The sequence below is a fragment of the Spermophilus citellus genome (genome assembly GCF_964194105.1).
Source record: "Spermophilus citellus genome assembly, chromosome: 10".
NCBI lineage: Eukaryota > Metazoa > Chordata > Mammalia > Rodentia > Sciuridae > Spermophilus > Spermophilus citellus.
This window is the reverse complement of record NC_138197.1, coordinates 85,007,902-85,021,823: the sequence shown is the minus strand read 5'-3', so window position 1 is coordinate 85,021,823 and position 13,922 is coordinate 85,007,902. Positions and strand designations below refer to the sequence as shown.

The 13,922-nt window shown below is 36.8% G+C and overlaps 1 protein-coding gene across 1 annotated transcript in view; it reads left to right on the top strand.

The window, feature by feature from the left end:
• WIF1 (WNT inhibitory factor 1) overlaps positions 1–13,922 on the top strand; it is a 70,461-nt gene that overhangs the window by 46,861 nt on the left and 9,678 nt on the right. The window contains exons 4-6 of the mRNA XM_081310851.1: positions 9,815–9,955; positions 10,847–10,942; positions 11,901–11,996. Coding sequence (XP_081166977.1) covers positions 9,815–9,955; positions 10,847–10,942; positions 11,901–11,996 — 333 coding nt within the window. The remainder of the gene's footprint in view (positions 1–9,814; positions 9,956–10,846; positions 10,943–11,900; positions 11,997–13,922) is intronic.

Sequence of the window (13,922 nt, the reverse complement as noted above, 5' to 3'; positions counted from 1 at the left end):
CTTATTGTTTTGCAAATCTTGCCATAAATAGATTGTCTTTAATGCACTTTTTCAATTTACCATTTATATATTTTTAAATTTTATTTTTTTTGGAGAAGGGGATCAAATTCTGTGTTTTCAAAGTATATTTTCTTTTGCAAGTTTTTTTCCCTTTCCTTTTGCTTTTGGAAATTAATTCCTAGTCCAGGGAACAGTAAAGTGATACTTTACACATGCTTCTATTATTTTATAAAAATTTATTTTGGGGGGCTGGGGATGTGGCTCAAGCAGCAGCGCGCTCGCCTGGCATGCGTGCGGCCGGGGTTCCGCCCTCAGCACCACATACCAACAAAGATGTTGTGTCCGCCGAGAACTAAAAAATAAATATTAAAAATTCTCTCTCTCTCTCTCTCTCTCTCTCTCTCTCTCTCTCTCTCTCTCTCTCTCCCCTCTATCACTCTCTCTTTAAAAAAATTTTATTTTGGCAATTTTATTTTGGGTCATCAGCTTTTCTAGTGTGAGAGGTTTCACTGATTCATAATATGTGCCTTCATTCACTTTAAGTTTTTCTACATGTAGAACTTAGTTACAGCTTACTGTTTATTTAGTATTGTAATAGTAACAACTTTATTTAAAATAATTGACAACAAACCCCCCTTTTTTAAGAAAAAAATTTTTAATCTTACTCTACTATAAGAACGTTAGAATAGTTTTTTCAGATATCATATAAAAGTCCCTTTAGGAGCTAAGTCTATACAATGATCAAGAAATCAGGCATCTTCCCAAAGGATGTTTTCAGGTTGCAGTGATCTGCCTCTCCCAGTGCATCTGCATTGCTGCATTACAGTGTTGTAAGAGCTGAGAGCTAAATAAACACTTTCTCTAGTTTCCTGGTGTAAGTGCTATTGTGAGTGTAGTCAGGAAAAGTATGAATTTAGTTCTCTCTGATCATCTCAGTGCTGTAGTGACTGGCAGCCCTCCCAGGGAATTTACTACGCATCTAGATGGATTTGTAGTTCTGTGTGAAGGAATGAGTACTTGTGCTCTGGAGATTTATTTGCCTAACATTTGTAGCCCCAAGGACATGGATATCCTATTCCATAGATGTGGATATCCCAGTTCCACTCAGATGGCATTGATGGGGCTTTATTACATCATGGAGACAAGAAAGATGCTACAACCACCAAGTTCTTGGAATATGATCATTACTTAGCCTCCTGCCATGTCACATAATTTACCTTTTTAGTCAAAGATAATTTTATATGAAATTTTTCTTGATCATATTTTTTGACTTTTTTTTAAAGGAGTCAAGAATAAAATAAATATGTAGCATGTCTCTCAATTTCCAACTTGTACTTTTGAAAATTTTCTTTGTCTTTTTCTGATTATTAAAGAAAAAGAAGATCAATGCATTAATTACAGTTATATCTGATCAGCTACCAATAAATCTTGCATCTTTGGATTTCTAATTAAGTGCTTTTAACCTAGTTTAAAAATTTTACCAAGATTCTACTTCTCAACATTGAACATGTGATGTGAGAATGTTTTAATAGATAATATTTAGATTAAACATCAGTTTCCTCCAGGAACTCGGGAGGCTGAGGCAGGAGGATCATGAACCAGCTTCAGTAACTTAGCCAGGCCCTAAGCAACTCAGAGAGACCCTGTCACTAAATAAAATATGAAAAAGAGCTGGGATGTTGCTCAGTGGTTAAGCACCCCTGGGTTCAGTTCCCAGTACCAAAAACAAAACAAACAAAAACATATCAATTTATACTAATTCTGATAATTTACACATTAAAAATAATAAAATTTAGAGGAAAAAGTGGATGACACTTGGAGCAAGGCAAGTTTAAAAGAATAAGCTTTCTTCTGGGACCAGGTGGTATGCTCACATGTGTGTGTGTGCACACATGCACTTTTTTTAAAAGAACATGTACTATTTGTTTGCAGAAAAATGCGGGTGCAAGAAGTTTATGGGAATTTTAGACTATCGCAGGGCAGTTATTCATTAGCCTCATTAGCTCAGTCACCACAGTAGGAGAGGTGAAGGTACATTGAATTATTAAAAAGTAACCAAATCAGTGTGTCTTTGCTCTTAAGCATCCAGGTAGCATTCATTATTCCACTGGGCTATTTTATACCCCCAAGCTGCTAAGCTGTTCTTTTATCCCACAGACTCCTATATGCCTGAACACTTCGCTGAAAAAAGAAAGAAAGAAAGAAAGAAAACTCTTGATCTTTAACAATTATGAAGTGCCTGCCTTCTGGCATCTGAAGAGAACAAAAACAGGAAATACAAACTGCAGGGTGGTTCAGTAAAATTACTGAGTTGTATAACAAAAAACAGTTTCCATAAAGCCAGGGCTTTGCCTCTTTGAACACTGTCTCTGTCATAACATGAAACCCACAGAGCAGTGGTGTTTCTCAACTATGACTTTCAGGAATTCAGTGCACTAATGTTTGGAGGGACTGTCTCCTTGGTGGCCCCACTTCTTAGCAGAATGTGAAGCCCAAGAGTTAGTGATCAGATTTGCTGAGACAATGAAGGGCTGTCAGGGCAACTTGAAGAACTGGTGGACATTTACGTGGGATAAATTCTAACCATGGAGCAGTTTATAATCCTGCAGCGTTGAGACTGAGCACTTGCCTGCCTTTTTTACCTCTTCCTTTACTAGGCAGTCCTCAAACAACTAGAGTTCGAGACAGTATGAGCACTGTACCCATCTCATGGTGGAAGAGGTATTCAATTAGAAAAAGATTGCACTTACATAACAGTTAGTTTACGTGCAACCAGTTGTACATCATTGTGTACTTGAATGCCATGTGAGTGAAACTTAATCTGCTTTAGTTTTCCTAAATTCTTTTAATTCATTCAGTTTAGATTATACACCCTAGACTGCCTGGGAATTCACATCTGGCCTAATTTTATTTAGCTTTTAGTAAAAGTGGCTCGGTACTCATTTTCTTGTCGTTGCAAAAACACAACATGACTTTCCATTTTATTATTCCTTAGAAGTAAAGTGCCTATGCTTTTTCTGCCTTTGATGCCTTTCTTCTATGTGTGTGTTTCTTTCCAGATACATGCTGCTAATATTTTATTCTCTGTACCTCCCATCGTCTATGGTGAATTCCCGTCTTTGTGAATGTGAACAGAGTGTGTGCCTGAGTATGTAAGGAGTGTGTCTCCCATAACCTATATTGATTCTGTCAGTGCCTAGTTTGGGACAAACAATAGGCTAGGGGCTAAGATTATAAAAAAAATAAATAAAAATTAGATATGGCTCTTGCCTCTGAAAATTTCATCTTTAGTAAAGCCGCAGACCATAATGAAATCATTGTACTACAATGAAATTTTATATAGAGGTATTTATGAAATATGTAAGTGAAATTATTCAGGCAGGAGGTGTTTGGAAAGGCTACAGAGAGCAAATGCTATTTCATTTTGGCCTTGAAAGTTGAGTAGGCGGGCACCAGGCAGAAAAGAAGAGAAAGAACATTCCAGGCAGCTGGGTGTGCAGGCAGCACACTGTGGACATGTACCACATATTTGAGAAACTGAGAGAAATACAGTTTGGGCAGCATACAGGGTTCACAAAAAGGCAATTAACGGAGATGAGGCTAACTAAAGTCAGATTTTGTTTTGTTTTCTTTTAAAATGGTATTTCAGAACTTTTAAGACATTCTTGTAATTCTTATTACTTCAACTTTCTTATGCATAAAACTGTAAGCAAAAAGAAAGGCAAGCAGAATTTCTAGAAATGAAAAGAAAATTTTCATTTCATGTTTTACGGCTCAAAGATGGGCAACTGTAATTACTACAATTTATACCTTTTTTACTTTTGCTTTTTCATTGAAAATGAATTCATTGAAACTTATGAACAAGGTACCTCCTAACTCCTAAAGTTTATTTTCTGGTTCTTTTCAAATCATTCCATATGAGGGTTCAGATCACAGCTATGTTTACATACCTCCTATATCAGAAGAGATAGATATTGTAAATAAAGTTTTTCCACTTGGGCTGCTGGATTTTTAATGTGTTCAATTTTTTACTTGGGTGGTTTGGAATTATTCTATATAAATAAGATAAGCAAAGATTTTAAGCCTGGAAACAGTTGGATCTTTGAAAAATGAGAAAGAGCTGGGCTCATTGGCACATGCCTGTAATCCCAGCAGCTCTGGAACCTGGGGCAGGATGATCACAAGTTCAAAGCCAGCCTTGGCAGCTTAGCAAGGGCCTGAACAACTTATCAAGACCCTGTTTCAAAATAAAAAATACAAAAAAGTGGGCTGGGAATGTGGCTCAATGGTTAAGTGCCCCTAGGTTCGATCCCTGGGAAGGAAGGAAGGAAGGAAGGAAGGAAGGAAGGAAGGAAGGAAGGAAGGAAAGAAATTTATAATACTTTGTTAATATTAATAGTAATTGGACATAAATTTTTTTTCTTTTTTTAAAATTTTATTTATTTTTTATTTTTTTTATTGGTTGTTCAAAACATTACATAGTTCTTGATATATCATATTTCACACTTTGATTCAAAGCTAGCCAATCCCTAAAAAACAAATACCAAATGTCTTCTTTGATATAAGGAGAGTAACTAAGAACAGAGTAGGGAAGAAGAGCATGAGAAGATGAATAACATTAAACAGAGATGAGAGGTGGGAGGGACAGGGAGAGAGAAGGGAAATTGCTTGGAAATGGAAGGAGACCCTTAGGGTTATACAAAATTACATACAAGAGGAAGTGAGGGGAAAGGGAAAAATAATACAAGGGGGAGAAATGAATTACAGTAGAGGGGGGAGAGAGAGAAGAGGGGAGGGGAGGGGAGGGGAGGGGGGATAGTAGAGGATAGGAAAGGCAGCTGAATACAACAGACATGAGTATGTCAAAATGTAAATCAATGTAAGTGTAACTGATGTGACTCTGCAATTGGACATAATTTTAGGTTAGAAAGAAAATTCTGAGGGATATAATTTCTATTGCTTTACTAAGAAGAGGAAAATACTACATCTTATATTTAGTTATCTACCAAAATTCCAAAATTTCTTACAGTTTTTCTATTTAAAAACATAAAAGACTGTTTTTCTCTTTTGCCTTAGGCACAATTTAGTATAACTATGCTGTTATGTGTACAGTGCATTTTTTTTTTGATACTGGGATTGAATCTAGGGATGCTTAACCACTTAGCTACATCCCCAGCCCTTTTTTATTTCTTAATTTTGAGACAGTATCTTGCTAAATTGTTAAGGCTATCTTTGAACTTGTGATCCTCCTGCCTCAGTCTCTCCAATGACCTGGATTACAGGCATGAGCCACCACATCCAGCTGTAAAGTACTTTGATAAGACTTTTAAAATGAAAGACATTTTTTGATGGTGACATAACATTACATTTTTCTTTTTTTTTCCAATTTTTTTTTAGTTGTTGATGGACCTGTATTTTATTCATTTAGTTATATGCAGTGCTGAGAATGGAACCCAGTGCCTCACACGTGCTAGGCAAGCACTCTATCACTGAGCCACAACCCCAGCCTAACTTTATAATTTTCTTTATTCAAGTAAAATAACTTTTCACATAAATTTTCTAAAAATTCTTTTAATAGCATTATTATTGGTCTTATGGTTAAATGAGGAAACTCAGTCACAAAGAGTTTAACTAAACTACCCAAAATCAGTGGGTCATAGCAGATTCAATTTTCTATTGATCTTGTTTTAAACATTAGGCAATATTCTCTGATGACATTTATGTACCTATTGTAAAATTAAAATATAGAAAATCTAGTAATATTAAAATATAGGAAGTTAGAGGTAGAGAGATTATAAAAGGGGTTAAAATCAAAGAATGCAGTAGTAGCAGACCCAAAACAAACATTGCCATCACTTGTAATTCTAATTTAAGTCTCTGTCTTTAAACACATCAATTTTTACTTTACTTTTCTAAATTTTTAAGTGATTTAAATATTTTGCTATTGCTGTATATCTTCAAATTAAATCACTGAAACTTAAACTTCACAAGGACAGAATTTTTCAATTTTGTTTTGTCCACTGAAGCATTTTCAGTGCATAGAATAATGACTGGCACAGAGCAGACATTCAATAAATATTTCCTTTTTAAAAAAATATTTATTTTTTAGTTGTAGCTGGACATGATACCTTTATTTTATTTATTTATTTTTATGTGGTGCTGAATATTGAACTCAGGGCCTCACACGTGCTAGGTGAGCGCTTTACCACTGAGCCACAATCCCAGCCCCAATAAATATTTCTTGAATGGATAAACTCTATAATTTATATTTAGTCAGAAAAGAGAATGGTTAACACCTTTTTTGAAGGAGGAGGTACCAGGATTGAACTCAGGGGCACTAAACCATTGAGCCACATCCTCTTTTGTTAATTTATTTAGAGGCAGGGTCTCACTGAGTTGTTTAACAGCCTCACTCTCAATGAGGCTGGTCCTTCTCCCTCAGCCTCCTGAGCTGCTAGGATTACAGGCATTTGCCACTGTGCCCAGCTATGGTTAACCTTGAAAACCCTAATGGAAATGACTTATGATGTATTTTCTTCACTGAATTTTCTATTTTATTTTGCATCCTTGTTTTTCTTCCCTGGGATTATGCATAGCTATATATATATTTTAAGTCACGATGTCATCTTCTTTTTTTAAAAAATAGTTTCCTTTATTTATTTTTTTACATGGTGCTGAGGATTGAATCCAGTGCCTTACACATGATAGGCAAGCACTCTACCACTGAACTACAGCCCACACAACCACATATATATATTTTTTGCATCCCTGCAAAGGCAGGGAATTCTCTGAGTATAATCTTTACTTTCATTGACATAGAGGCCATATTAGTAAACCATACACTTTTATGTAAGCACTCCAAACTCCCTAGCTGTTCCCTGAAAACATCTGAATGAAGTTATAACTTAACCAGATTTGCATAAATGGTCTGCCCTGAGCATATCTGAAGATTAGAAGAATTACTAATCTTAAATGAATTTCCCATACACTTAATAAGGAATTTTTTGATATTTGACATCAAAGACATGTTTTGAAGTTTGACTATGCTGACGAGGAGAAATGAGATAAGTTTATGTACAAGCATCTTCTCATACCAATATTCTGAAACCCAAAATAAAATTCAAGTGCCTTTTTAAAAGAGTCAGGTGGGTTGCAAATTGGAGGCTGAATAAGGACCAAGAAAAAGATATATCTGGAAACCAATAAACTTGGGGTGATGGCAGTAAAGCTTGTGGTAAGAAAGATTCTATGAGCTCAGTCCTTAAGTGTCCTTTCATGTACTTCCATATTCTTATAGCTCAGGGCAACTACTGGTTTACTGATCTATGCAGAAGATTCAAAAGAGGGTAAAGCTTCATAAATGGTTAGTGTAAACGAGTTGGAAAAGCAAAGAAGTTTTTAAAAATTATTGATTGACTCCTTTATTTCCTTCTGAAATAGAAATCTCTATTAGTGACTTTTTTTTTTGATAACTGGGCATTGTCACCTGTAGGATTTCATTTAATCAAGATTCGCAATGGATATAATTTTTTTTTTTTATTGGATGTTCACAACATTACAAAGCTCATGACAAATCATATTTCATAGATTAGAATCAATTGGGTTATGAACTCCCATTTTTACCCCAAATACAGATTGCAGAATCACATCGGCTACACATCACATTTTTACATACTGCCTTATTAGTGACTGTTGTATTCTGCTACCTTTACTATCCTCTAATATCCCCCCTCCCCTTCCCTCCCATCTTCTCTCTCTACCCCATCTATTGAAATTCATTTCCCTCCATGTTTGTTATCCCATTCCCCTCGTATACTCTTATATATAATTTTGTATAACAATGAGTGTCTCCCTCCATTTCCATGTGATTTCCCTTTTTTTTTTCTCCCTTTCCCTCCCGCCTCATGTCTCTGTTTAATGCTAGTCTTTTCTTCCTGCTCAGCCTCACTGTTCTGCTCTTAGTTGTTCTCATTATATCAAAGAAGACATTTGGTATTTGTTTTTTAGGGATTGGCTAGCTTCACTAAGCATAATCTGCTCTAGTGCCATCCATTTCCCTGCAAATTCCGTGACTTTGTCATTTTTTAGTGCTGCGTAATATTCCATGGTATATAAATGCCACATTTTTTTTATCCATTCATCTATTGAAGGGCATCTGGGTTGATTCCACAGTCTAGCAATTGTGAATTGTGCTGCTATGAACATCGATGTGGCAGTATCCCTGTAGTGTGCTCTTTTAAGGTCTTCAGGAAATAGTCCGAGTAGGGCAATAGCTGGGTCAAATGGTGGTTCCATTCCCAGCTTTCCCAGGAATCTCCATACTGCTTTGCAATGGATATAATTTTACTTTGAAACTTTGAACGCAATTTTGGTTTTCTATCTCTTCTTACTTCTGTTAAAATAGCTAAAATTCCTTTTAATAATATAATCAATTCTTTGCAGTGTTCAATTCTCAAGACTCAGGAACTAGAAATATGTATTACTTTGGGAATGAGACCTTAAAGGACCCTCACCATGGCAAAGCCTTTAGAGGGGTTTTGATTGTCGAGTACATTACAAAAATTGCATGACCAGCTTATGTGCTTCTTCCAGCACACCAATTTTCAGCTCAGTTCTTCTTATAAACCCAGGAGGAAGATTTATGAACCCTCTAAAAATAAAGAAATTTGTCTTGGTTTAATATGATTTGCCCAAGCAGGGTCATAACTATACCTGCCACACAGAAACAAAAAGAAGCCAAATCTCGGGCTGGGGATGTGGCTCAAGTGGTAGCGCACTCGCCTGGCATGCATGGGGCCCTGGGTTCGATTCTCAGCACCACATAAATAAAGATGTTGTGCCCACCGAAAACTAAAACATAAATATTAAAAAAAATTTTTTTCTCTCTCTCTTAAAAAAAAGAAGCAAAATCTCACATGTGTACCTACTGGCAATATTTCTTCTTATTCCTACGAAAGACCTAGAGTCTAGTGGCTCAGCTGGAGAGTCATCCCCAGAAATTTGCCTAGTCAGTCTGTCTATCAATGATCACACCTGATTTGCCCCATTTCACCCAATGACTTGTGATTATTCCACAACTGGTGGCCTCCTCACCTTCTCCATACAGCAGTGTTGTTGGTTCCCACTGCCTGCTTTGTAGTGCCCTTGTCAACACCTACACATGCCTAGTGATCAACAGACCCACCTGGAAGAATTGGCTCCTTATTAGGAACCATTAATTATAAGCCCATCCAGGAGATGACTTCATCACACCAAACACTTCTTCATGTTAACAAGTAGCCTGAGAAAATATGAACACATTAACTCAAGCCAATGACTGGAGTCTTGTCGAGTTGTAGAGTATGTTCAAAGGAGACAGTTTGTCACTTTCAAGCATACAGTGTAAAAATAAACTAGGGGGTTGTTGCTCATGGAGCTTATTTAATGGATGATGAAATATTCGTTTCTAGCTCTTTCTAGATGAGGAAGGTGCCCACAAAATGTCTTCTTCCTAATAAATTTATGCTTCCTTTTTGCACCCTTAATTTCCAGAGAAGATCTTTTTGCTTTTTCAAAGATAATACAAGCTCAGACTTTCAACAAAACATCCTCCAATTCTGTGTTAGGAAAGTACATCCATTCTTTCTCTCCCTGGCATGGCGCACAAGTTCTGTGAAGAATGCCCAGATGATCAAAATACAGTCCCTACTCCAGTAGGGGTACAAGAAAGTCATGAAAATGTGAACAGTGTTGCTTTGTTTTTTGTGTCTCTTCCCAAGATTTCTGTAAAACTGGAATCATCTGTTTCCCCATACCTTCTCTCTTTTTCTTTTAGTCGTTCAAGTTGGTTTCCCATGTCTTGGAAAACAAGATGGGGTGGCAGCATTTGAAGTGAATGTGATTGTAATGAATTCTGAAGGCAACACCATCCTCCAGACCCCTCAAAATGCTATCTTCTTTAAAACATGTCAGCAAGGTAAGCATCAATAGTGACTCAAGAGGCCCATAAGGATTCCAGGGGTGATTATGACAAAAAATTTGTTATAGATTTTTTTGGATAATTATAACCATACCAATAGAAGGGAGGATGGGTAACACAGGGTCCAGTGACAGTACTAAGACAGACTTTTCTCTGGTTTTGGCATCACTTAAAATTATAGCAACTCCAATTCCCCTTCAAAATTCCCTCCCTTCTTCCTGCTGTACTGATTGAGACTCTCCAGTGGTCTCTTTCCTTTCTCTAGTTCTTCACTGTAAGTGCCAGTCATTACCAGCACTTTCTACCTGTCAAAGACAGCACTAGATATTTCCCCTCCAAAAACTTGGTGCCAGTCACATCCACAGAGGAGAGGATGTCACTGTCACTCAGTGTCCCTGTGGGCCAAGGCTCACTCAGCACCTCCCTGCAGTGTCCCAGGTGTCCCGTAAGCATGGAAGCTTGACTTCTTTTCCATCTGTATACGAGCTATACAAAATTTAAGCTCTGGAGCCTGTCATTGCTCTCAAGATGTATCAAAAATGTCATCCCCCTCTCTAAAAGTGAATGAGGACAATATTCTTCATTCTTCTACAGTGTGAATTTAAGGAGGTATGGTAGGTTGATAGGTAGGGAAGAAGGCAGGATAAAAAATTTGCTTTACCTTTGTCCGTGAGCCCCCTACTGTTGGAAGTAAGATTGCAAGAGGCAAAATTTGACAATGTAGAGATATGGAAGTGTTGTATGGAGAATAAAGTAGAAGTATCTGGGCCCTCCATCTACAGTAATTGGAGAGCTGAAATAAAGATGATCCCTAATATATCATGTTGGCTGTGACTCACCCAGCATGATTCCAAGGATACCCAACTACCTCGTTTCTCTTTGGTGCAGCTGAGTGCCCAGGAGGGTGCCGAAACGGAGGCTTTTGTAATGAAAGAAGAGTCTGCGAGTGTCCTGATGGATTCTACGGGCCTCACTGTGAGAAGGGTAAAGAACAGAAGTTGGCGTCTCTTGTTTGCTTCCTAATGAACATGTCACAGGAGTCCCACGTGGCTTTTTAACACATCTCCTAAAATTATTTTTTTGGTCACATTATAAAAATTAAGAAACCATAAAAGAGTTATTTGAAAGTATTTCTTCTGCCAGTGGTTTTCTGTGAAACCCTGTATGTGGTGACACAGGGAGAGAACTTTGGAAAGGGTCAACACTCTGGAGGCCCCCTTCCCACTATTGTACACACTGTATTTTAGCATAATCTTATCAAAGTCTTGAGGTTGATTTTCTCTACTTAAGTTGGCTTTAAAAATTGCCATTGATTTGAAATTATCTATTCCAATTAAAAGTGGCTTGATTCACAATGAAGTCCATACCATAGCTATGAAGTTATAACAACTAAAAGAAAAAAAGGGTGAAAATAACTTGTGTAGCAAGTATGTCCATTTCAGGGAAATTACTTTTAAGATAATTATGTGAAAAAAAGAGGTAAGCAAGAGAATGAATATTAATTATAAGGTGCTTAAATACCAAGAGCTTATTTGACCAGAGTAAGCAAAACATTTTTTATCTCTAGGAAATAAGAATATTTTTCTTAAGTTTTCTTATTTGCATTTATTTTGAAATTGGAAGATCAAGGATATAGGGCAGAGAGGAAATATTTGCAGTTTTAAAAAAACCACACCCTAATCAAGATGACTCTGGAAAAAGAAATTTAGTCAGGCATTCAAAGTGAAACAAATTCAAAATTATTTTCTAAGAAATTGAGAAGTTGAAAAATAGCCTAATTAAAACCACAAAACATTTTTTTTATATAGCAAACTTGTATCTCAGAAGGGTGCACATTTTAGAATCAACTACAAAGCTTAAAGTTATTGTACTATTGATATTTACAAATGATTCCACCCCAAATCCCCATTTGGCCTTAATCAGAATTCTCTCTCCCCATAAGCCCTTTGCACACCACGATGCATGAATGGCGGACTTTGTGTTACTCCTGGTTTCTGCATCTGCCCACCTGGATTCTATGGAGTCAATTGTGATAAAGGTAATAGTTTCTTTTTAAGAATCAAGTTTTACATTTTAAACGTTTGATTCAAATAAGTACACTAAATGTGTCATCACTCTATAAGCAGGATGTATCCCTCAGGGTAAAGATGACTGGTATAATAATTGAAACCCCCATTTGAGTGTAGCTTAACACAGCAGAATGTTATTTTCGTTTACAGAATGCTCCAGTACAGGATTAGGGGGTTAGTGGATAGTGCAGCCCTTCTCCATGCAGTGATTCAGGGGACCAGTCACCTTCCATCTTGTGCTCCTGCCTGGAGTGTTGGAGCTCTCTAGGTCCAGTCAACAAAGTAGAGAAGGGAGATTGCAGTAGGTATTTCTTTAAGGATCCCCCCCCCAAAAAAATGCTAGCCCCCAGAAGTGATCCACAAAACTTCCACATCTATTATGGGTAGGAATTTGCCTCTTGGTCCTCTCTGAATGTAGCCAGAATGTCATCCTGGCCTGTCTTCCACTAACCACTCTTGTTATGAGAGGGGATCATGAATTTTTGTGAACAGCTGGAAATTTGATATGCCTGAATAAGTTTTGTAGGTGAGCTTATCAGGTCACATCAAACAATGTGCTCCAAATTGACTGACCTAAAGGTGTACTGACTCCCAACTCAATACTTGGCTCACAAGGTTACATGTCCCTTAGAGGTTACATGCCTCCTTCTTAGCATTGCAGCAATGGTCAGATTTTGTTCTTAGAGACTGGATTCAGACTTGGCCTTACAATATTGCTGAACAATTCATATTCTGTACAAGATACCAGTCTATTTTGCCCAGTTCACATCTTTTAAGTGGGAAAACATTTAGAAGTTTCTGCAAAGTGTGTGTGTCTTTAATGGAGTTACCTTTGCATCTAGAATGCTAATTTTATGAAAAGAGCATTGTTTGGGGCTAATAAAAATGTTTTGAAATAAAATGATGAATATTATTTGAAGAAGCGACACTTTAGTGATCAGTTAGTACCAAGATTATAATGCACAGTTTCTTTTTTTTTCTTTTTAAAGAAAGAAAAGCTATGTAAAAAGCCCTCAGCATGAGTCAGAATAATAACTTATGGTTGTCTGCTATTTTATGACATTCATTATCTAATTGTCTGATTTTACTCTCAACAGACTTTTGAGATATGGAAAGTATTATTCGTTTCATTCCCAGATAAGCATAGTGAGGTTTATAGTGCTTGAGCAGCTTAACACAAATTCACTCCTTTCTATGTACCATGGTGCAACCCAGTCTACCTAATTCAGGTCCTAGTTCCCCGTGAGGGACTCTGGACTTCAGCAGGTAACTTGCTCTATTTTTGGACCATGGTTTTTCCTTTGCTAAATTTGGAAGGAAGTCATTGACCTTCCTGTCCTGACGCCTGAATTAACTGAGATAATATCCAAAAGTATTTCTACATTAAAAAAAAGGTCTTTTAAAAATCATAGCATTAAACTGAAAACAATTTTTAAAAACATGTATTCATGAAGATTGAACTCTAATAACACTAATAATAATGACAGACAGTAAGTAAAGTTATTGATTGTGAATCCTCTTTTTGTCTAAATTTAGCATTTGTCATCTCTGCCATTTCTAAATTGAGCATTTCTTCCTCTGTGTGTTATTAACCCTTTATTTTTCTTTAAGCATACAGGGGATTGATCCCGGGACTTTGTGCATGTTAGGCAAGTGCTCTACCAATGAGCTACACCCCCACCCTCTAAAATTGGGCATTTCTTACAGCAGAATTAAGCTCAGGTTATATTGAAACTGTTAGAAAATAAATCAAATCTTTCAGATAGTTGAATGAAGAATGCTTATATTCACATATTTAAAGAAACCACTAGTGTGGTCTGTTTATGTAGATGTGGCCATTATTGGTGTGGTTTGCACAGTGGGGTATGCATTGCAATGTCTTACTAATGCTACCA